Source organism: Cynocephalus volans, chromosome 1 (assembly GCF_027409185.1).
Source record: "Cynocephalus volans isolate mCynVol1 chromosome 1, mCynVol1.pri, whole genome shotgun sequence".
Taxonomy (NCBI): Eukaryota; Metazoa; Chordata; class Mammalia; order Dermoptera; family Cynocephalidae; genus Cynocephalus; species Cynocephalus volans.
In genome coordinates, this window is record NC_084460.1 from 237468255 (window position 1) to 237494466 (window position 26212).

At 38.1% G+C, this 26212-nt stretch overlaps 1 protein-coding gene across 1 annotated transcript in view; it reads right to left on the bottom strand.

Moving 5' to 3' along the window:
* Positions 1 to 26212, bottom strand: part of LRP2 (LDL receptor related protein 2) — a gene marked incomplete at its 5' end in the record, with an annotated part of 155211 nt that overhangs the window by 71055 nt on the left and 57944 nt on the right. The window contains 12 exon segments of the mRNA XM_063085734.1: positions 298 to 511; positions 3267 to 3444; positions 7665 to 7774; positions 11760 to 11906; positions 12831 to 12997; positions 16980 to 17105; positions 18669 to 18846; positions 19741 to 19969; positions 20970 to 21154; positions 22049 to 22260; positions 23510 to 23758; positions 24976 to 25353. Of these exon segments, the coding sequence (XP_062941804.1) occupies positions 298 to 511; positions 3267 to 3444; positions 7665 to 7774; positions 11760 to 11906; positions 12831 to 12997; positions 16980 to 17105; positions 18669 to 18846; positions 19741 to 19969; positions 20970 to 21154; positions 22049 to 22260; positions 23510 to 23758; positions 24976 to 25353 (2373 nt within the window).

A 26212-nucleotide genomic window follows, 5' to 3' on the forward strand; every position in this document is an offset into this window, starting at 1 on the left:
TTGCCCTGATGGAGATTACATTCTAATAAGGAACACAGACAATACACATACATAATGTGTCGGGGAGAGCCGTCAAGCAGCAGCCATGACACACAAGCTTACTCTGAAGCCAGTCTGGCCTTTCGGATGCCAGGTTAGCCTTTGACATTTAACAATGCTTACTTAAGACATGGTAAACATTTAAAAAATATTTTGGGTAATTTCAATTTGTATACACATGTATGTACGTGGGAGTGTGTGCAGATTTGTGAATACATGCTGTACATCCATGAATATGTTTCAGGGACAAATACTTACTGCGTCTGTGAAAAACTCGAAGGCCCCTTGGAGATGGAACATTATTTCTCAAGACTACTTTGTTGTCCCCAGTGGCCTTGTCAACTCTTTCAATGACCTCAAAATGTTCATCAGTATAATAAAGGAAGGAATCATAGAGAGCAACTCCCCAGGGGTGGGAAAGTTGGCGTACCAGAACCATTCGCTCTGAACCATCCACGTTTCCTTTTTCAATCTAAAGGGTTAGAATTTTCATTAGTTTTATGATTCACAGTGAAGTAAGTGAGAGAGCATTTTAAAGCAAATATTCTTCTAATAATGATACCTTACATTTATATAGCATGCTATCCTTTACAGAGTTTTTTTCATATCTATTTTCTGATTTGATAGTCACAACTACACTGAGCAGTGGGTCAGGCAAATATCATTATGCACACTTCATTGGTAATGAAGCTAGTGCTCAAGTCAGTCAACTTTCTCAGATGGCATGGTGGAGAACAGGGGACAGAACCACTAGCCCCTGCACGTGGTCAAGGATACACTGAAATGTCTAACTGCAGGTCATTACACAGGAGCTGATTGACTCTGGGTTCAACATCTTCACCAACAATATCCGTAATGGGGATAGGAAAGGTTTACCCTATAATCACAGAAGACAACAAGACTGGATGGGGTCTGTCATATTCTGACAGGTAACAAGCTTTGTTCAAAATGACTTTGGTCATACTGGAAAAGAATGCACAAGAATGAAGTTACTGAGGGAAAATGACAAGTAGTCTGCTTCTGAAAGAAAAACAAAACGTAGACGTAGCTGGTTTAATTTCATTCCAAAACTCTATCTCAAGTGCCAGGATCTGAGCTGGGTACTGGCAAAAGAAATGAATGAGGTCTGGCTTATTGCCTCACCAGACAAGGGAACTCAGCAGCCTGAAGAGCAGGTTATCAGTTAGACTGGCCATTGTTAAAAAGACAAATAACAAATGCTGGCAAGGATGTGGACAAAAGGGAACATTCCTACCCTGTTGATGGGACTGTAAGTTAGTGCAACCATTATGGAAAACAGTATGGAGGTTCCTCAGACAATTACAGGTAGATCTGCTATACAATCCAGCAATCCTACCCCTGGGTATATACCCAAAGGAATGAAAATCATCACTCACTCCCATGTTATTGCAACTCAACTTACAACAGCCAAGAGTTGGAACTAACCTAAATGTCCATCAATGGATGACTGGATAAAGAAAATGTGGTATATATACACGAGGGAATACTACTCTGCCATAAAAAGAAGAATGAAATGCTGCCATTCACAGCAGCATGCATAAACTTAGAGAAAATTATGCCTTAAGTGAAATAAGCCAGGCACAGAAAGAGAAATATCACATGTCCTCAGTCATAAGAGGGAGCTAAAAAAATAAACAAATAAATAAAAGAAAGAAAGATACAGTAATCGCAATAATTTGTTCAACTTTCAAAAGGAGAGAAAAGAACTGAGGCCACCAGAGGTGGGAAAGGGGTGGGGGATTGGCAAGAAATTGGTAAAGAGCCATGAAAAATTATTACATTGTGTAATGTTGAATATACTAATTATCTTGATTTGACATCACATATTGCACACAGGTTATCAATATGCAATGCTGTACCCCACATACATGTACAATCAATTATGTTTCAATTAAAAAAAATTTTTTTTAAAGAATGGGTTATGCCCTAGAAACTGACAGAGGTTCCAGAGGGCTAGAGCAGAAGGAACACGAGCTTGGAGGGGAGCTGCAAAGGGAGTGGTGACCAGCCCGGATAAGCTGAGCAAGCTCAGCTGAAGTGTTGGGAGCTACTCCTCCAGGCCAGGGTTCCAAGCTGAGCCATGATCAACCAGTTATTGTGCTTTTATGAAGACAACATGTCTCCAACATGAAAACAGAGTTCAGTAACGAGGGCCACGGCCTAGTCAAGGCCAAAGAGAAGTTGCTCAGAATGATGGAGGTAGCATAAAAAGGCTGGGCATGAGTGAAGAGGCTGCATATAAAATGGAGGATTTTGTGATGACTAAGTAAGGAGAGTGAAGTCGCCAGGAGAAGGAATGGAGAGTCTACCACTGACAAGCTCACAGACTGAAGAGCAGAGCAGATGTAGAAATAGGAAGGGGAGGGAGCTCATGAGTCCTGTCCAGGACGTGCCCAATTAATTGTATACAGAAACAGTACCCATGTGACAAGAGCTTCCTCATCATTGTGCACACACATCCAAGTCTGCAAAGTGCTTTCACACACATCACTACTTCTTTCTAATCCCCAAAACTTATCACTGTTTTAAGTCCATATTAGAGTGAAATTAATTAGTGCTTATGGAACAGATAATGAACTGGAAGCCAAACCTACTGCACAATATTATGGAGAGCATCAATGTCAGAGATCTGAAATTGCTACCGTTTAAAAAGCAAGGAAGAGAATAGCACATATTCAATTTAACATCCAACACAATGTTTAATTGATCAATAATTATTATAGAGCACCTTTTATATGCCTAGCTCCAGCTCAGCTGCATAAGCACAGAGAGAAATATATATATATTTATATATTATTTATATTTTTATATATTTAAATATATATGTTCGCTTAGTCTCTACAATTGGAGAACAAGTACTTTCAGAAAAAAGCACTAAAATCATTAAAACATGAAAGAAATGGCTCTGAAAGGACAAGTAAGACATGAAAAATGAAATTAATTTATCCTGAAAGGAAACGAAGGGTGAGAAAAAATTAATAAGCATTACTCTGCAGGGAACTATGCACATACTATAAAAAACTGGACTTCAGCCCGGGCAAGATTTGCTCAAAGGAGAGAAGTTATTGAGAGTAAGGACAACACAACACTGGTACAAGCTGCCAAGTAAGATTGTTCAGGAACCACTGCCAGACAACTCTGAACACTCAGGATCAGAACACACAAGCACAGTGGTGAAGACCGAAAGACTAAAAGGATGTTCATACCACTCCTCTTCCAGTGACTGCCCAGTAGAGTTTCTGCTCCTTGATATCAAGGGTGATTAACTCCAGGTGTTCAAGGTTCCCAGTGAAGAGTGTTTTTAAAGACGTGCCATCCATGTTAGCACTTGCAATCTTGGCAGGAATCCCTCCCATGGTTCCTCGGTCTGACCAGTACAGTTTCCTACAATGATGTAAAACATCAACATTTTAAAAAAAACATAAAATGGATTAGAATGAATTGCATCTATAATTTAAATATGTAAACAGAAATGTGTATTTCTTGTCCTCAGGATGTTCACAATCCAATGGACAAAGTCCGAAACATCAATATCTGTGGGGGAGTACTTAACCAGTGTTGTATCAATGTCTGTATATTTCCTAGTAATTATTGGGGCAGAAGTTATTTAAAATGGTGTCTAAAATAGGAGGATAGGGTCTTCCATTAGGGATTAACAGGTGTGAAGCTTATGACAAAGAAGGAGCCTTACATCAACAGTCAATTCCTCTTCAAAGAATCACAGACGACCCAGTATACTAGAAGGGCCAAAGCTAATGTAAAAGTTGCCAAATGCCTACCTGCTCACTTGCAGACCTTATTTAATTCTCCAAATTACCTTTACCACAAGACCAGCTACTTACTGTGATGACAATTACAGAGGTTTGAAACTTAATGCAAAAAACAATGAGTAACATTTTTCTGAGATAGAGGAAACCCATTAGCAAGCTGATATGGGCATGCATGACTTTTCTTTCATTTCATAGTGCTGCCAATGAACTATACTCAGTACGTACGTGTACATGAACCATAATCACCACCCAGCACCGCCAAGCACATGGAATATGAAAATTCATTAAAATAAAGATCAGCTTTCCATTTCCACTGAGGACATACTTTTAGACTTGAATCCCAGTTTTAATTAAGTTTGATTTCATCTCTTGCTATAGCTTCAATAGACAATCTGCCTACACTCTTTTCTTGAAAGTCATCTTAATTCAAATATTCCTCCACCACCAAATCAATACACCCATCCCATGAACCTCATCTTCAACTCTAAGTTCTCTAAGTTCTCAAACTCTGAAATTGTCTGCTTTGACCAAACTCTCACATCTTTTCTCTGCTCCAATTTTATTTTATTAAACTTGTTCTTTGCCCTTAAACCCTGCCTGAACTCCCAAACCTCCAGTCCCCCTATACCTGGATCTTCATATGTAACAGTTTCAGCAATATTCTTATTTATTCTCTTGAGCTCCCATTGTGCTTTCCTTGCTAATCTCTAACCCTGAGTTCCTACCATTTTTTTTTCTTTCTTCTTTTCCATCCCAATTCAGTTTTGTGCTGAATGTGGCACAAAACTCTTGTGAATTCTGAATTGTCCAAAAACGAGCTACCTAATCTTAGCTGAGGAATCTTATCCTAGCTGACTTTATATAATGTTTCCCATACTGGCCATTTCAAATTGTTCTTATTCTTCATAAATTTCTTATTCTTTCCCCATAATTTTCACTTTCAATCAATCACTTCTTCATCATTGATCATTTATCTTATCCTAAACATATGCTTGGGTTTCCATATTCCAAAAAAAATCTTTTTCTGATAAATTTTGACTTACAAGTTTATCTTTAATTTGTCAATATGAGGGCCGACCCTGTGGCGCACTCGGGAGAGTGCGGCGCTGAGAGCGCAGTGACGCTCCCGTCGCGGGTTCGGATCCTATATAGGAATGGCCGGTGCACTCACTGGCTGAGTGCCGGTCATGAAAAAGATGAAAAAAAAAAAAAAAATTAAAATTAAAAAAAAAAAATTTGTCAATATGAAACTCTTACAAGAGTAGTCACATTTCTTCACCTTGCTTTCACTCTTTAATACCTTTCTATCTCTATTGAACATCCTCTCTCAAATGACACCAGAGGCTCTATAATTGCCTCAACCCTTTATTAGTGATCATCAACAGAGATATTTTTTCAGCAGCAACTGATTCAATAACACTGACCACAACTTTCTTTTTTTTTTTTAACCGGTAAGTGGATCGCAACCCTCGGCACGGTCAGGTCTGCACCACGCTCAGCCAGTGAGCACACCAGCCATCCCTATATAGGATCCGAACCTGCGGCCTTCGCGCTACCCACGCCGCACTCTCCCGAGTGAGCCACGGGGCCAGCCCTGACCACAACTTTCTTAAGACTTGCTCTTTACTGAGCATCCAAGACCTTTTATACAGAAGTCTCTGTCTTGTTTCTCCTCATACCTCCTCTGACAAAATTCTAAGCTCCTCTACCTCCCAACCAAGTTAGACTGGTCTCAGTTATTCAAACGCACCCTCACTTTTCTGTCCCATTGCTCTTAACTTTCTTTCCCTCGTACCATGGGAGATATCTTCAAAGTCAGCTCTGCCAAGTGAAATTCTATATGTGTTTCAAAGCCAGTCCAAATGACATCACCTCCATCAAGCTGAAAAGTCATCTCCGCAGCGCTATCATTCCAATTTTTTTTTAGCCTTTCTTATGGGTTTTAATCATATATGGACCTGGGTTATTGGTATTTATACACAGGTCGTAACCTGTTTGCTAAGCTATAAATCTTGAAGTTACAAAGGTTGCAGATTAGGCCTTTAATCATCTTTGTACCTACTCTCTAAACTCCCCACTTTGGCCCCACGGCAGAAACTGCTTCCGCTTACTGAAATTAAATGTCTTCCTCTTCTTTCTTCGTAAAGAGCTGCACTGCATTTCCTTCCTTGAAGTTAGCTGTGGTCATGTAACTGAATTTTAACTTAAGATATGTGAGTAGAAGTGGTGTGTGCTACTTGTAGGTCTGGTCCATAAAAACCTCCATTCTTGAATATTCTTTCCTTTACCACTCAAAAAATGTTGACAACCAGAATGGCCTTGAAAGCCTCTCACTGAAGATGGCAGAGTCCCCATTTGCCTGGGACCCTAAGTGACTATGTGGAGTAGAGCTTCCTCCCACCCACTCTGCTGCCCATAGGAAAGACGAACTTCTACTTTCTTTGTGCCATTATATATTTTAAAGTTTATTTGCTTCAACAGTTAATCTATCCTAACTAATATACCATCCAAAAATAAGTGCACAATAAATAAATATCTGATAAAGGAAAATCAATAAGGAACAAATTAAGTTTCAAAAGTGGGACTTTGGGCCAAGCCCGTGGCGCACTCGGGAGAGTGTGGCGCTGGGAGCGCAGCGACGCTCCCGCCGCGGGTTCGGATCCTATATGGGAATGGCCAGTGCACTCACTGGCTGAGTGCCGGTCATGAAAAAGACAAAAAAAAACCAAACAAACAAACAAAAAAAAAGTGGGACTTTACATCTAGGATGCTCCTTCTTCCAGAAAGGATAACAGAAAACTAGCACAAGCCAGCAAGCATAGAATGGAATTTTTGCTGAATGTGAAAAATTGGGTTTGGTTTGTATATCATCCTTATTCAAAGCAGAAAGCTAATGCAAATTACTTCTTCAGTGCCCTTCTAGGCCTAAGAATTTGATGACTCTCAAACACAAAGTCAAAATCCACTTGGAATGAGATGGTTATCTCTTAAAAAAAAATCAATGCTAGTATTTTACAATTAATTATTCCAGTTTCGAATACAGTATAGTACATCAACAAAATGAACAACTGACCAAACAGACAAGAAGAGTCTACCCTATATCCATCAAGATCATATTCTCCTAACTGGTCTCCCCGCCCCTGGCCTCTCTCCCTTCCAATCCTGACCAATCTCTCTGATATACTGATTTGGTACTATCACTCCCTTCCTCAACATTTTCTGCTGACTCCTTTTACTCAAGAGAATAAATACCAGTTCCTTAACATGACAATAAAGGCCCTCCATGAATTGTCCCCAAATGACTTTAGCTGCTGTATCTCCCATCTGGTCAACTGCCTGCCACTCTAAGCCTCTGATTCAGGTCCTCACCACAATCATGCTAAATACCACATGCTTCTATGCCTTCACTGCTCACTTGGCCTCAGGTACCACTCCGAGATTGCAAAACTTCTCCACCTACTGGAAGCCTTCTCACCCTTCAAGGTCTGGTGCAAATGTTACCTATCCTCTTAAGAGTTTTCCATGTTCATTCAAAGTCAGAATGTATTGTTCATTCTTATAATTCTATTTTCAAATTCCTGGAATTCTTGCTTGTTTAGAATTAATTTTATGTTCGGCATTATTAACTTGAAGAACATAGAACAAAATACAAATTCTATACTTCAAATTGAATATAGCTCAGTGTTATTTCTTTCTCAGTGAGACCTGTATTTTTCAAATGTTGACATATGAAATCAGAAAACGTCCTATGTTTGAATTCTTCCATTGTGTCAGACCATGACGTTAACAAGAACAGTGCTGTATAGAAGATGTGTGTCATTTATGAACACTCACCCATTTGCAGGGTCAACAGTTACGCCAATTGGAAAACCAACTCCAAGACCTGTCTTATCATTGGCAATCAGTGTTTTTCTGTATCTGATATCTCCCCGAAGTGTCAAAACCTATAGCATAAAATCACTTATTAGAACTGTTTCATAAAGGGAAAGCAAGCAAGCTAAGATGAAGGCAACTTTACATATGCAATAAATACCAAAGCACAATAAGGGATGAATAAGGGAGGGTTTGCATTTAAGATAATCTCTAACTGCATTCAGAGCTATGAGGAAATCATCTCAGTAGAAAATGAGAGTAAGAAAAGCAAAGTCACCTCCCAAATTCCTATTTTTCAATTCACCTAAAATTTCAGAAAAGGAAATTTATATGGATAAAAGAAAGATTCAAACGGATAGACATATAGAACCTCTGCCTAGAGAAATTACAAAAATGCCTTCAGGAAAAGCTAAGAGAAAATCCTAGAAGACAAGTGGGAACCCCACAGGTCTCCTGCACCCCAATGACTGAGCCATGGCACTCAGTGGCCCATCACTGCAAACACAGTTGATCAAAACAGTCCAAATTCACTTAAAGTGAATTATGTTCCAAGTCAACAACCTCAGTTAAAACACTTAAGTTCAAATCTCTGCCCTGCCAGGTCTTGACTGCATGACCTAAGGCAAGTAAATTCACCTCTCAACAGTATCTTATGCAGAGAGCTCTTAGGACTGAGAGATAATATAGCTAAAACACTTAGCACAGCACCCAGCACAACTGTGTTCAGTAATTGTCTCCTATTTTTTTTTAACATTGCATTTATTGGTCATTTACTGTGTAACAGGCATTAGACTAAGCATTACCGTATTTGATCCTCACAAATAATTCAGTGAGGTAGATACCATTATTATGCCCATATTATGAATAATGAAAAAGAGGCCTAGAGAGATTTAGTGGCTTTCCCAATGTTGTCTATTTTTAATTATTATTGTTATAATCACAATGTTAATAGGACTCTAATACAGCACATACAAATGGATTATTGAACTAGAAGCATGTTTTTTATAGGAGTAAGACTATTTCAATACGTACCTGAGACAGTCTGAGAGACAAGTAGTAAGAAACTTAATAAAAGGCCTATTGATTTGCATTAAAGTTTTTCTATAAAATTGCTTTTGAATGCACACAGATATGTGTCTGTCTGTGTTTGTGTTTCTCTCTCTCTCTCTCTCACACACACACACACACACACACACACACACACACACACACACACACACACACACACACACACACACGCACCTTCTTGTCTCCCTCATTCCTCTCTCTAAATTTTTCACTATTCTCCTGTCTGGTATCTTTTACTCCTACTTGGACTAAGATAATTTTTCCCTTTTCAATTTGCCTCCTTCTGCTACAGACTCTCTCCTTTTCCTAGGCCAGAGGATCTCTTTGGTTCAAAGGAAAGTTCCTTTCTTTGTTTTCTGAAATATATCAAGCTCTCACACAGCCACTCTGCAAGGTTTACTTTTCAGCTACAAAATTTCTTTTAGTGAGTCGGCATACAGCTACCCCTAGTGGAAAACAATTGCTTCAATGTTTCTCATTTACTTTAAAGTTGAAATTAAATGTGAATTACTCTTATGCTGGAAAGAATATTACACAAGTAAATAGTAAGTGAACATTATTCCTATTTTCTTAATTAACCTAACATTCACCAGGAAGAACTGCTTACAATTTATTCTACCTAAGGGAAAATCTAATAAAAAAATCAAAAGGGCAATCTACTCTTGGATCATTATTCTTATAGGCCTTTTATGGATATTATAAATATGGTCATGCATCATTTAAAGATAGGGACATGTTCTGAGAAACGCGTAGTTAGGCGATTTCGTCATTGTGTCACTATCATAGAGTACTTACACAAACCCAGATGGTATGTGCCTACTGCACACCTAAGCTATGTGGTGCAGCCTATTGCTCCCAGCACTGGTCCTACATATATACGGTCTATCGTGGATGGAAACGTTATACGGTGTGTGACTGTAAACTACAATGAGGGAAACAGCTCTCTGTGTTCATGAGATAAGTATATGAAGTAGTTTGACTTACTGAGCTATTAACCCCACCTTATAGAATAAAAAAGGATAAGCTTAGAGAAGTAATTTGTCCAAGGTTAAATAGCTCATGATTGGAGGAAATACAGTTCAATTCCCAGTCACAAAATACATTTTCATATCTCAGGGTCTTTATTCAAGCATTCCTCTGCCTGGGATGCCTTGTCCCAACTTCTTAATCGCTACCAGGAAGACTGCCATTCCCTCTACTCTTACTTCTACCTCTGCCCCCCATCACTAGTGCTTTATAGTCACTGCTATTATCACACTTATCACATTGGAGCAAGGGTATTTTTGTACATATCAATTTCTCAGATGTGCAGGCTACTTAAAAGCAGAAAAAAATGTTTCATTCATCTTTGAATATGCAGGTCCAATCATGGGACTGAGCCATAGGAAGCATTTACTGCTGTTTGTTGAATGAATGAAAAAAATGAGCAAGCAAGCCAGACTTAAAGCCAGGTCTTAGGACTCCAAATCAAATAAACTTCTCTGAACTGGGGCACAATTACAAACCTTAGGTTTCTGTAGTTAAAGTGACTTACCAACACACATACATGCACACTCAGTTATTCCCCAACTGGCTGCTTTTTCATTGCACCTAACACTGATGGAGAAGACATGTTCCCTGCTTTTAGAAAACTATCAGTTTAGAAGAGAAGACCACATTTACCAAGCAAGAGACCAAGAGACAGAATAAAAGTATATTAATTGCCATTTGAAATTAAGACAGTGTTGCACTGAGTGGACTCTAGAGAGATGTCAGTTTTTAGTTAAATATCTTCTGCCACTGTCAAAGGAGGTTGTGGTTTATAACAGTGCAAAGACAGACCACTGCCCAGGAATGAAGCTGACCACTTAGCCAATTTCTTAACTTCTGTGGGCCTCAGTTTCTTTTGTAAAAAACAAAGGGCTTGAACCAGACGAGCCTCCCAGGGTCCCCTCAACACCTGAAGGTTCTTCCTGGTTTGAGATATTCTGTGGGTTCGCATTTGTGCACATTGCAAATTTCCCTCTCGTTGTGAATGGCTGCTATACTTGCCTGCCCTCGGGAATGTTGTGAGGAGTAAATGAGATGATGTTTTGTGAAAGACCTCCATAAAGTGTAAACCACCGCTCCCATATGAGTTCCTCCTATTGAATCTGCTCTAAATTAGTCACCGGGGTGCTGTGCTTTCCTATCTTTAGCATGGATCTTTCTGAGTGCTCCAAGAGCAACTGCCTTACCAGCTGGTGCCCACCCAGAGCAATGGGTTGTCCCTCTACAGGGCCCTGCTTACGCTGTCCCTCTCACAAAACTCTCCCTTTGCTTTAGGACGTTTCACTTTCAAAATCATTATGAACTAATAATCCCTTATACATTTTATCCTTGCCTGACAGTAGAGCAAATCAATACCAGTCAAGTTACCTCTGATTTACTTCATTTTCTACTTGAGCCCCATCTAGAATTTCTTCTGGGAATTAGAGTAAAAAGAACACTTATCTCAAAGAGGGGAGTATCAGAAGAATTGGAATCAAGTTTCTACTTTCTGTTTCACTATTGAAAAACTATATTGGAGTCACAGAAAGATTTCCATCTAAGAATAGAGGTAACCTATAAATTTGGTTGAGAACTAAAAGGGCATTGAAAATTAGATGAGGAAAAATAGTGAAAATTCCCTGCCTACCATAATCTTCTCTTTATACAGAATTCCTTATATAATTTTTATTGAAATTCTTATATATTATTTTTTAAGTTACCTAAAATCCTTTAATGGGAATGAGGTAGTACTGATAATTAGGAGGAAACAAAATAGGGCAGTAGAATGTTTCAATAATTTGTTTTTAAGGTGGTTTTCCTCCTTAGCTTCAGAGACTTTGATAGTGAACACTAATACCTCTTCCCTTCTGCTTCCTGTTTAAAAATAACTCCAAAACCCATATGATCACATTTCTCAAGAACAGATTTTACATGAGTCTGAAACTAGTGTTTATGTAAATAGTATTATGGAATCATTACCTCGATGGATCGAGCTTCAGAATTGGTGTAATAAAGGTTTTTTGATATCCAGTCCAAGGCCAGGCTCACAGACGACCCCGTTAGAGGAGTCAGAGGAGCAAACACTGTCCTGTCTGTGCCGTCTGTTTTCACCCTGTGAATTTCACCCTGGAAGGGAAGACGAGGGCAGGTGAGCTGTTCCACGGCCACAGCCTCTGCAGAAGAGCACTTTCTTCACTGCAGCTACTGCTGGTGGCTGTGTGTCTCAGATACTCCTCATACTCAAAGAAAAAGCAAGCCAAGGATCACGCCACTGATTTTAACTGTGCCACAGGAAAACACAGCCTCGCCATGCAGGCTACCTGTGGTATTGGCTATAGAAATATTTCTTAACTACCACAGACATAAGGGTGATTTTAAAAAAACGCAAGTCACAAATGTGGTTCAGAAGGCCAGGAGTATATTTTACGTAAGGGTGACAAACATCAAACAAAAAGATCTCTCCTCTCTTCCTCCTTTGTATTCTTCTTGCCCTTTCTCCATCCTCACAGGTTGCTTCCCTAACGGGTGAGGAAAGGGTCCCAAGGGGAAGGGAACTGGAGGAGTGATCATTTTCACCTGGGAAGCAACCTTCTGAAGGGAGGCCCCAGCAGCCATATCAAATGCTTTCCTGGAATCCCCTTAGGGAACTACTATTTTTTGTCTTGAGTTGTGATCATTTTTATGTTAATCTAATAATATCTTCTACTAGCTTAAGGCTCCTCTAGGACAAGCTTTGTGTCTGCTCCTTTTTGGCAGTATTCCACAGTTAGAAGTAGGAACTTTAGTGCAGTGCAAATTGTAGGCACCTAATACATACTTGCTGAATGAGTAAATAATACCCAATAGCTTCAATTTCCTAAGAGTTTTTTGATCTTTGCTCCAGGCCAAGCTCACATTTATATCCTTCATTGAATCAAAAAACATAAAATGATTAATTTCTGGATCATTTCTCTTTTACATACCCAACAAAAGTTTGCCTATGAGAAGCCAAGAGTGCAGACAGGCTCTTGGAAAATAAGTGATACACTTTGAATGTTGTTCAAAACTTACTGGATTCTCAACCCAATAGATGAATTGCTCTGAGTCATCAAATTCCACATCAAAACCATTCTGTATCCCTGTTATAGGAACCATAGCATCATTGCTCATCACCTCAGGATTAAGGGAGATTCCGAAAATTACACTGCGTCTTGCTGTTATTAAGAAAGGCTGCTCATCTGTGAAAAGAGCAGAATATTAGTTAAAATTATATCCCATATTCCCAAACATTTAGAGTAATGGACGGCAGTGGGTCGTTCGTTACCACTATGTGATTACCATTATGTGTGCTAAAATGGCATTGCAGCATTGCAGCAATAAATACAGCACACAGCAGATATTTTATCAGACCATCATGGACCTTCCACAGGGTTTCTGTGGGCTCCTAGGTCACAAGAGCTCCAACTCCATGCACAATGCTCTTGATTTTCCAAGGCACAGTAGTATTTACCGTACTCTTTCTTAATTCAGAAAGATTGAGTGGGGGTTTTGCACACACACCAAAAAAAATGCAAAAGAAAACTTTTAGACTATTCTTAGTAAACAACTAGTTCTAAGCATGTTCAGAAAATAAAACGACACTATAAAGTGTTGCCTAGTATTTATTAGAGACATTAATAAATAAATCCAATTTATAATCCCATCAGTCATTATTTTTTTAAATGTCTGTCTTCCCCACTAGTTTCTAACTCCCCAAGGGCAATGATTGTGTCTGATTTGCTCACTATTGTGTTCCCAGGGCCTGGTATAGAACCTATCATAAAATAGTTCCCCAATTGGGGCTGGCTGATTAGCCCAATTGGTTAGAGTATAGCTTGTAACACCAAGGTCAAGGGTTCAGATCCCTATACCGGCCAGCTTCCAAAAACAAAACAGAACAAAAAGTTTCCTTATTAATATTTGCTAACTAAATGACTGAATACATAGATGGACACATAAGTAAATATGAAAATAGTGTCTTCTAAAGTTCTCAAAAATACCTATGCACCACAACTTAAACACCCCCACAATATCTTACTTAAACTACTAGTTCACTTTGCCTCCTTAGTAGATAATTAAAAAAAAAAAAAAAAAAAAAAGGTCCTTTTATCAAAAATAACTTATTCTTTATCCTGGCTACAGTCCCATCATCAAAAAATCTAAATTAATGAAATTCAAGGGGTGGCCCAGTTAGTTCAGTTGGTTAGAGCATGGTGTCATAACACCAAGGTCAAGGGTTTGTATCCCTGTACTGCCAAAACAATGAAAGAAATTCAAGAGTGGAGTTTTATTTTAAAATCCCTTCCTCTCTGAGAAAAGGGAAACTTTTGTGTTATTAAGATACATATATAAAATATATCACATATTAACACAAAGTATAAAATGATTAATCACTGCATAACTTTCATGACCTAATAATAATGTTTTCATTATTTTGAAAATCTAGGAAGCTTTACATCTTCAGCAGGATTATTTTGACACTTATTTACTTATTTATTACTCATTAGGTTTTCTTTGTTCCTGTCATTTCTATTACTGAAAAATAACTCAGCATTTATTAACTTAGTACAAACTTCAATTTAACTTAACGTAAATTCTGCAGCTATTAATGTTTTATATTTTACAAAGTACTACAATATATAGCATTTGGTCTTTCACAACAAGCTTGCAAGTTGTTTTCAACTGGAGCAAATGAGACTTGTGAGAACTATGTGACTTCTGCAGGAAGTAGTGTAATAAGACATAGATCCTGGACCATTAACTCCTAGGTCCTTGCTCTCTCAACTGCTTCATGTCACCCCTCTTCTGAACAACTGCAATCACCCTAATAATCACCCCTCCATTCATGGAGAGCATCTGTCACACAGCATACATCAGGTCAATATTATCTCCCTTAATTTATCTCCATGAAACTTTCTAAGCCTGCTTTTTAGACAATTATCTCTCCCAACTTACAAATGAGGCACAAGGAAATTAAACAATTTAACCAACGTCACACAACCAGGTCTCTTGGACTCTGAAATCTATGTTCTTCATCACTACTACACTGCCTAAAGTTCAGGCAAGCCTGGCAGCGAACACTTTCACCATTACAGGCCATGCAGAGACAAAGCAACTGACAGAAATGCTACCCAGCATCTTAAACCAGCTTGGTGCAGACAGTCTGACCAGCTTAAGGAGACTGGCTGAAGCTCTGCCCAAACAATCTGTGGATGGAAAAGCACCACTTGCTACTGGAGAGGAGGATGATGATGAAGTTCGAGATCTTGTGGAGAATTTTGATGAGCCTTCCAAGAATGAGGCAAACTGAATTGGATGAACTTCTGAAGAACATAAAACTTGAAGAAGTTTCTGGGAGCCGCTATTATTATGACTGTTTTTTAAAATTGTTTGTTTAAGGATCTGATAAAATCTAGATCTCTAATATCTTTAAGCCCAAGCCCTTTGGACACTGCAGCTCTTTTCAGTTTTTGCTTATACATAATTCATTCTTTGCAGCTAATTAAGCTGAAGAAGCCTGGGAATAAAGTTTGAAACAAAGGTTAATAAAGTTCTTTGCCTAGGAAAAAAAAAAAAGAAAAGAAAAAATATCCCATAATTCCCCTATCCAACTATAACCACCGTTGTCACTTATGTGTGTTTTCTTCCAGACTTTTTTAATGTGTGTTTTTACAAGGCTGATATTAGACAATATCTGCTTTTTCACTAAACAGTATCACAAAAGCACTTCCAAATACATTCTAGATATTTAGTAAACACTATTTTAAAGGCTACTGAACAATTAAATAAAGAAAAAATGTTTTCATATATAAATGTTAACAACTCTTCTAAACTTGTTAAACAAAAAATGTGCAACCTTTTTTTAGTTAGCATATATTAGCACTCAGTTACCCAACTGGTGCTCAGAAACCAACTGAGAAACACTGAAAAAGTTCCAGCTCAGGAAAGTCAAACCATGGGATAACCACTACTGGAATTATTTGTAAAACAACAAAAGGTTCTATCTAGAATTAACACATCAATTGTCATCAGATAGTAATACTGATTACACCAAACCCCAATGCACAATTCAACAATCTTAATGTGGTGAAAGAATGCTTTGTGTCCAGAATGTCTACAGCCAGGTTTAATCTTCTCCTGAAAGACTTTGAGGACACACTAAATTAAACAATGTCAACAAGGATTAGGTGCATAATAAGTCTCTGAAGAAAAATAGCGAATGTCAATTCCTTTGTAAGCATTACCAGTAATTAAAATCTTTCATCATAAAAGTATCACTGTACAATATTACATGCTGATGGAATTTGATTTTAAGTAATCTTACATCTGCACAATCTAAAAACACCATGAACTTTCTGGATTTGGTTCTTATTTTCCATTTGAAAACTAAATTTTCCTCCAGATTAGGATTCTATTTTCTCTAAATTTAGGAATATGCTATCATTAAACATTTATATTAAGTTGTAGAGCAATTTTTATCAATATCAAAACATCCACTCCTCTTCACTGAGAAATTTTAAAAACTTGGGTTTAGAGTAACTTTTTAGATTTTTAAGCAACAGCGAATGATTTTTAAAAAGAGTTTATTATACCCAAGTAAACACTCCAGAAGAAATATCCTTTGTGAATTGACTACATCTTTTCTTCAATCAATCCAGCAAAATATCTCTAGGATGAGATGAAGATTAAATTGCTCAAACCGTCTCTTATAATATTTCATACAGAGAGAACTCTCCTTTTTCAAGTATCAGATTGTAATAATAAAGGTACTGAAATTGGAGTCAGAAGACCCAGGCTAGAATACTCATCACTGACTACTGGTTACGAATGTAGAAATGACACAATCCTTACACAAACATAAAGAATTTTTACTCCGTAAGTGCAGAATTTAAAACTTCCCATTACTGTAGCTTGTCAGAAAAGTCTAACTGTAGCCAGGTTGAGAGAAGATATGAGGTTAAAGATTGTTCAACTACATGCACAGCTGACATTAGTTCCACATACAGAAACTATATATTACAACTGAGGTGCTCGATTAAATCACCCCACAACACACAATCCACCTGCTGAATCAAAGGGAATAAGGCACATGCTCAGTAACAAGTGGGTTTACAGTTTCCACTGCTTGACACAAATTACACAGGCTCCAGCTTCAGAGCACATTTAAAGAGTATACTGTACCTCTCAAGCAATTCACAGAATCCTGAGAGAGATGCAGTCCCGAAGGACAAGCACAGGAGTAGAAAGGCTCCCGTGAAGAAAGCAGGCATAGATGGCTGCAGTGGGCAGAAGCACATGAATTTATGCCTGTGTGAGGAAGAGAAGAAGGTGTTGGTGAATGGAAGACCTCCTGCATTAAAGTGCACAAAGTCTGGCTGTTATTGTTCTCCCAGAGGCCCCCAGTAGTTGGAGACACAAGCATGTTAAGTTACCTCTGTTGTTTTGTTTTGTTTTCCCTAAACTACTTTACCCTTCCCTAGCACAGTGCTTTCAAACATGAATTTTAAAATTTATAAGATGCACAAGAAGGAGGAGTGACTTACCCAAGGTCACAAAACAATCCAGTCTAAACTGGATTATGAACAGTCATTAAGTAATTTGGAATTTAGTAATAGAAAAATGATGCTAAATAATACATCTCATTGCCTAAACTAAAAGAGACCTTTCTGCATCAAATGAAACCAGGCTGTGTGTTTGCTATGTGACCTTGACATTTACCTAGTGTTGTCCAAGTTTTGGTTAGATAATAATCTTTTATTTTTCTACTGATGACATCTCTGTGTTTTTCCACTCCTTGAAAAGGATCCTGTGTGCATCCTATGCTCACAGGATATTCCCCAGATCCTATACATTTGTATTACATATACTGTGTTAGTTTATTATTCATCCATTCATTCACCCCAACAATGTTAAATATTCATTACATACCAAACACCATTCTAAGCTCTGCAGATACTATAAACATGGAGTATATATTCTAGCAAAAACAGACAGAACTAAACATATAAATTGTGTGTGTGTGTGTTTAATTTCAAAATGGAAGGGTAAAGAGCAAAAGAATTATGAGAACGGTGGCTATTTTAGATAGGGTGGTCAAGGAGGGCTTCTCTGAGAAAGTGACATTTGAGCAGAATCCTAAATGACATGAAGCAGCAAGTCATGCAGAGATGTGGAAGAGAGATGTTCCAGGCAGAGGCAAGAGTTATGCAAAAGTTCAGATGTGGGAAGTAGCCAGGTGCTTCCAGGCCGTGATGAAGTCCAACGTGGCAAGAGAAGGTGGGAGAAGAGATCTGGGAAGGAGCAGGGGCCAGACTCTGAAGGGCGATGAGAAACTATTGGAGGTTTTGAAGAGATAAGAGTAAGTGAAGAATTAGTGATGTATTTTCCCTCCAACCAGAAAGAACACTACCAAGACCAAATCTTTAAGTCACCTAGCCACCCACACCACACATGTTAGGATGACTTGGGGCAGAGCACCTACAAGGCAATGGTGCCATAATAAATGAGTCCTAAAAATAAGCTGCTTTAAACCACAGTGGTAGTGATGGGATCTAAGGTAATATCTGGTCTACACCAGACATTATATTTGTCAACTGAGGAAACTAGGACTCAGAGATAGGGACAGATGTAGTAACCAATTACTGAATAAAATGATACAATTCAGATGTGTTTTTGTTATACATGAGCTTTGAGTTTTCCATGGTAAATAAAAGTAATGGCACTGTTAGGACAGGGGAAAGTGTGGAGTGGGGTGGTTAGTAAAGAGAACAGGGAAATTTACTGCCTAAACAAACAGGTCTGAGGTACTGCGCATTTAGCATTCCCAGAAAGAGATTTCCAAGCTATTCCCAGGCAGGATGTTTCTCTTACCAAACGGTTGTTTCACAGGATGAACTGCAACAATCCCAAGGGGCCAGTGAATATCATAAATTACAACTGACTGGTTCCCCCCATGCCACTTGTTGGCTCGCATAACCTTCTGAGTAGAATGGTCAGCCCAGTACATGGAATCTTCAAAGAGAGTTAGGGCATAGGGATGCTGCAGAATCTGTGAAGCAGAATAGAACAGTGAGACCTCACCCAGACTCAAGAGCCAAGAAGAACTAAGTAGAAGCAGCTATCTGCTCAAGAAGATGGTTTCCTTCAGCATTTAACTATTTCACAAAGACACAGGGAAGTAATTGTGCAAGAGATAGGCAAAACTATGCCACCTGTCCTACACCACACTATACGACCCAAAATACTTTCACATACACGTCATCTATCCTTCATGTGTACCCTGATACTTACGCTGGGCATCCATTTTACAAATGAAAACAAAGCCTGACGTACAGAAAGTAAGGTGATGTATCCGGATCACCCACTAGTGAGAGGATGTAACTAGAGAACCTAGTTAGAGGTTCTTCATCCCTTTTGCCAATCACCAGTCCTTGTCCAGTGCTATGTCCACCATCTGTTTCTGCCACCCACTGATTCACATCAATCTGTTACACTTTTGGTGTATATTTCCTGAAGGTAGGAGGCCTTCCCAGGTTCTCTTCAAGTCACAGGAACTATAAACAATGGCAACCTTACACAGAAGCCAATAACAGTTGTTTCGTAAAATACATATTTTCTGCATTTGCCCATCACACTTGCGAAAATAAAGGTATAGCAGCAACAGATTAGCATCTACAGTACAGATCAACTAAATCACATGGGTTCTTAATCCTTCCTGGATATGGCACCATCAAACTGTGAACTGGAAATGAACTGGAATAAAAATTTATTTTTCTATTAGTGATAGAGGATGAATTCACTCTCACTGTTGTTGGTATCTCCTGGATTGACCTGATAATGTCTATGACTCAAAAATTAATTTCTTAGTTTTCTTGATACTCTTATCTGCTTTCTACCTAGCCACTACTATAGTTTTAATTTGGTTTCCTCACTTCCAACTTACCAAACCACTGGCTACCACCTGCTTCCGATGGTTTCCATTATAATCACAAAAGTCTATGTACTTAAGATAGGCATCCATAAAGTACAGCAGTCTGTTGGGATAGTCAATAGTTAAGCCACTGGGCCAGTAGACCTTGTCCTGGACAATAACAGCACGCAAACTGCCGTCCATGCTGGCTCGCTCGATCCGAGGATGATGACCCCAGTCAGACCAGAACAAGAGATGTTCTCTGTGAAAAGAAACTAGTTACCAACTGGAGGGGACACAATACATAAACATCCTGTTTATGCTCTGCTTAAAATAAGTTATCTCCAGTTCAGAATATATGTACAGAGCTTAATATTTCCTTTGAGCGTCACAAAGAAAAACTGTAATCATAATGCAATCACAAGCCATCTGAGAGTCTTTATAATGTTCATAAAACATGCAGTACATTATGACACTGAAATGTCACAATGCCAATAAATTTTGTATACAATCGACAAATAGTTGATCCAGAAAAATCCATCTGTCCTTGTTTGTCCACCCTGTCACATTTTTGATAAGAGAATCAATTTACTCCTCATCAGAGATTCATCACAAATTTCACTGGTGTGTAATCTGGCCTGTTTGCTCAGTTGGTTAGAGTACGGTGTTATAACACCAAGGTCAAGGGTTCGGATCTCCTCACCAGCCAGCCGCCAAAAAAAAAAAAAAGTACCTAGGAAGTCAGCATCACATTGAACATGATTTGCCTAATTCACCTTCATGCAGAAAAGAATCTAAGTTATAGAATCTAAGTAAATTCAAGGAAGGAAGCCCTCAATGGTTTCTAAACACATGGGAGAATTTCTCTTTCTTTCCTTTAGGACCAACAGGCAAAAATTTTCTTTCTTATACAACTTAAAAGAGTACTTTAGTAAACATAAAACTGAAGCAGAAAAATCCAGCTTTTTGTTGTATAATCATGAGGTATGTATGGAATATTACTGCATGCATTATTAGAAACTTAATAATAAATATACAACAATCATTTTAATAATTGTATTGTCAAACTGATAAATCAACATGATCTTCAGATAAAGTGAACCACCAACAGCTCTTATGTACTTTAAGAAGACTATTCAGATAAAGGAGAGATAGCAACAACCAGTTGAACACTACCATGTTTAAACAGGAACCATGTTATTGTTGTTTTTCCCTCATTATAACCATGTCAAGGCAACATAATTAAAAAAAAAAAGTCTTACTCAGTTCTGGGATCTAATGCTAGTCCCCTTGGCTTTGTTACGTTATTACTAATCAGCACAGTCCTGTGGCTCCCATCGATTTTAGAGACTTCAATTGTTTCCAGAGCATAATCTGTCCAATAAAGATTACGACCCACCCAATCTACTGCAATAGTTTGAGTCATGGCGATACCATTTTCAAGTACCTAAAGACAAAAGTGGATAAAGGATGAATTCTAAAGAGAATAAATGAATGCAAACATGGAAATTATACAAAAATCCAGAATAAGGCATCTAACTTGTCCTATGATTGCTTGTGGGGATTAGAAAATTTTGTCTTCCCAGCAGCTAACCACTAAATCAACAGTCAGGATTTCTGGGGAAATCATGTAAGATTGTTTAGTATTGAGTATTCTAAGTTAACTCCACAAAAGTAGTTCAAAATATTCATGGAAAATTTGTATTATCTTTTAATTCTATTTTTCCACAAATTTTTTGAGGTACCCTTGTATTGTTGGACTAGTGTGTAGTTTCATTTTGGTTACAAAAGTTTCTACAATTGAACAAGAGCTTTATCCATTTGCAAAGTTGGCAACCTTATGAAACTTTATAATGATCGCATGCCAAGAGTAATATCTTTATTGATTGAGCACCTACAATTACAAAATAAAGTTCTAAAGGATAGAGGAAACATAAGTATCAGGGGTCAAGAAAGTGAAACTCTGGGAGATGGATTGAGAAGCCTAACTAAATTAGAGCCAAGAAAAGCAACTCTTTAACTCTTCTGCATTTATCTCTGTTCTTATCCACTAGAAAAGACTACAAAAGGGAACTCAGAGACATTGTGAAGTCTCTGCATCATGTGATCTGGAATTTAGATACGTAGGTCTGCCTTCAGAGGTCACATTCTTCAGTTTTAGATAAAACACCCATAGAATAGGAGTTACGAATATCCAAGCCTCTTGGGTGTGATGTGGCCCAGAAGGGACTTATGAGAGCTACCCAGAATGAGGGAGGATCCTCTCTCACTGGTGAATAACAGCAAATAGACCCAAGATAGGGGAGCTGGTTAGGCCAAAGGTCAGCAGAAATATACTTACTACTCTTCTGTCTGTTCCATTTTGAAAAGCACTCCAGGTTTTGCCCTGACTTGCATCAGACCAAAAGATACGACCGCTGACTGAATCAAAATCAATAGCTACGATTTCAGAACCATTCTGGATCAATGGATAGATATTGTGAACCTCAGAAGTGACATTGTCAGCAACAATTTGGTTTTCACTTGCCACAAGTAACAGCAGACTTTCAGATGCTGTCCAAGAAAAAAATGCAAAAATGTCAATGATTCTGGGAGAAAACACGAAGTGCCTCTTAAACATTTGATGCAATACTTTGGTAACAGAAGAAAGATGTAATTCCAATCTATAGTGATGGGGAGTGGCGGGGGGGGGAAGCCCCATAAGAATGATTTTAATCACTTCATTCTTAACCTTAACAGCTAGCTGATTTTCATGTGTATTTAAAATGGACTTTCTGAAATATGAAATATCATTCTTTCTTGAATTATATTTCAATGTGTGTCTAAATACCAGTCTGGAGTGAAATATACTTACATTCTTCCCTTTACTTGTTTTTATTTTTGTACTTTGCTTATCTTCCTTACTAGGTTATAGGCTTATTGATAGCAGAAATTGTAACATTTTTGTTCTCCCTAAGTCAATCAGCTGTGGCAGAGAGAAATCTGATTGTCTCCCAATATCCCTTCTCCTCTTTTTCTTTTTAGTAATAAAACATGCCAAATTATAGCCTGGCACATGGCCACCCAGCTAGAGACATTTCTCTACCTTCACTGCAGCTTGGAGTGATCACATGACTAAGTTCTGACCAATAGCATGTGACAGAAATGATGCATCAAATTCCGGGTTACATCCTTAAAAGGAAGCTGCTTTCCTCCTTTCTGAGCAAAGGCAAAGGCCAATAGCATTGGATCCGTAGATGGAAGCCACATGATGAGCATAACAGACCAGCTCAGTTCCCTGCACTGCCTACCATTTAGATTCTTACTTATAAAAATTATAAAAGAAGGAAATTTTCTATTTTGTTTCAGTCTCTTTTATTTGGTCACTTTGAAAGCAGGCAAATCAATACCCTAATACATAATATAATTGCTTTCATATAGTAGAAATTCAATTAATGTTAGTTAAAACTGAATTCATTAGGCATTATCTAAAGATACCTAAATATAATATAGAAATTATTTTTAAATATAAAAACCACTTTGATATTATAAATAATGAAAAATCATCTTCTACTTATATATGTTTTGACCTCTATTTTCCAAAATCATTGTATGTATTAACTCACTTAATCCTCACAAGAAATTGAGGCTTAAGAAGGTTACATAACCTTAAAAAAAAAAAAAAAAGGTTACATAAACTGTCCAGGATTCAAGTCAATCTGACTCCTAAACATTGTCAAATGCCTACAAGTGACATTTGATGTTATGCTCTGGGATGTGTTAAATTGGCTGGAATTAGTTTACTTTCAAGTTCAGTAATTACCTGTAACTTTGCAAGTCCTCCCATCACCTTCTAATATGTAGCCTTCATCACACAAGCACCGGAAAGAACCTCTCATATTGTAACAGTGTTGGCTACAAAAGCCTGGAATATTGCATTCATCTATGTCTTCACAGGTCTTAGAATCATTGGCAAGTAGGTATCCCGAAGGACATAGGCATTTAGCCCCAAAGGGCGATTGAATACAGTGGTGAGTACAACCGCCATTGGAATCTGAGCAGCTATCCTGGTCTAGAATAAAGAAAGAAAATCACGAAGGGAAAAAGTCAGGAATCTTTGCTTCTTTGATTCGCTCTGATGTGACATTTGTCATGTAGTCTCATGGCATTTGTCACGTAATCTCACGACATCTTCAGTGTGATGCCCAGATAAGAGCTAAGAGCAGCATTCTCTTAGATGAGCTCCACAGGCTGCTCAGTGTCTGCTCTGATTTGCCTGAGGATTTACTATCCTTCATATCCATCGGATCACTGTCTTCACTACAACCCTCGAGTATAACTCCATTTAGTGCAAAGAGAGTACTTTGGACAAATACTACTGACATCAAGAAACAAAATTATCATTGATAAAGCACACTAGGAAACCTAACGTGCTTCTTACTTGCTTCCTCTGAATTCTTATATCTATACAGAAATGGAAGAAAAACATTTAAGAGAAAAGACTGGAAGACCTATGAAAGTGAACAAATGGAATGGAAAAGGCCATTGGAACATTAGAAGGCACACATCCATTAACATACCATCATTTCTTACTTTCAAGGGCAAAATACCAATGCCTGAATCCACCCAAAGACAGTTCACGTGCCTCGGACACAATACCCTCTATTTCCATGTGTACTCTAACTTATTTATAAGATTCATAATACGGAACATGCACTAGAAGGGGATGTCAAAATAATTAGGACATTTTCAGCACAAACACAATGAATCATAAGAAACTAAAATACTTTGCAATCATACCTGGCTGGGGTTCATCTGAGATTGAGCATTGATTAAAGAAGAAAGAAAGAAGGACAGTAATTAGGAATACATGCCAATCACAGCATTTTAATCACAGCAAACACAAATCCCCAGACTTCATTTTTTTTTTGTGGCAAGTTCTGATTGAAATTAGAAAATATTAAAGTTAGAAAATTAATGAGCACATTACCAACGGAACCAAATTTAATTTGACAATATAATGGCCTCATTTATTCCCATTTATCTAAATAATGACATAAAAAGAAGTAAAAACACATAAACGAGTGCAAAGGATTTAATGAGAAATATCAACCAGTGATGATTTATTTGGATGCTATTTGAACTCATAAAGCCTACACCAATTTGAACTCATAAAGGAACTGAAATCCCTTCCTAGAAAGCTACACATTGAGTGTAACACTGGTGATCCACACCAGGCTACTTCTCAGAATGAATTTATGGCTAGTAAACTGTGGTCAGGAAACTTACTGCAAAGTGGGGACTCATCTGTCCCATTGGGGCAGTCAAAGATGTGATCACACACTGCACTCAGATCCACACAGATGCTATGGCCAGGACACTGCCACTGTGAACTGGGACAGTGAAAGGACTGAGTAGGGCAGTCTTTCTCATCACTCATATCCCCGCAGTCATTCTCCCCATCACAGAGCCACTCTTTGTAGATGCAGTTTCCATTGTCACAGAGGAAATGAGATGAAGGGCATGTCTTGGGGACACAGCCATGGTGCTCGTCAGATCCCTGGATGCAGTCTGGATGCCCATCACACTCCCAGGTGCCTGGGATGCAGGTACCATCTCCTTGACACTGAAATTCATCTAAGTGGCACATACCAGGAGGCCTGGTTGCTAGAAGAAAAGCATGAAGGAAATGGACTTTTGAATGCAATTCATAATCCCTTTTATAGTCTAGATTCAGAGGAAATGATTTTGGATGAATACTAGGTTTATAATAATGGCTACGACAAAATTAATATTAAAGGCAAAAATGATATAGGGTCTTCTCCCACATTATGATACATAGAAATTTATGTGTCAGATTAGTAGACCTGACAACAAACTAAGTATAGGATGCAGAACTCTTGAATAGAAGATAAGTACCTGAATTGGATAAGGGGCATAAAGAATAAGTATGATTTGTAACAATGAACATACTAATAAAAATTAAAAATTAAAAAATTAAATTAAAAATAAAAGAAGATAAGTACCTGAGTCATAAGAACATACTGTTTCCTGCATTTCTAATGTTCACTCGGGCTGGCCGGTTAGCTCAGTTGGTTAGAGTGTGGTGCTGATAACACCAAGGTCAAGGTCAAGGGTTGGATCCCCATACCGGCCAGCCTCCAAAAAACAAAAACAAAAACAAGTAAAGAGAGCTAGCTAATGTTCACTCAATTGCAGATTCAACAATAAAATTTATCCATCTCTCTATAAAAGAATTAACAGAGCATTTCAAGAGCTTAAATAGCTATGGTTACTACGAACTTCATGTGTTTAATATTATATTGGTATGTTTGGAAGTTATATTATTTTCCCTCAAGTGAACTATATCCAGTGAATCCAGCACACATTAAGTAAACTAAAGGTGACAGTAAATACTGAATTCTTTGCAAACTTTCCACTATTCACCAAGCAATCCTCGAGAGACAGATAAAAATCACTTCCCTATTTCACCAGGGTAAACCCAAGATCCCTCCCAGGGACCTTG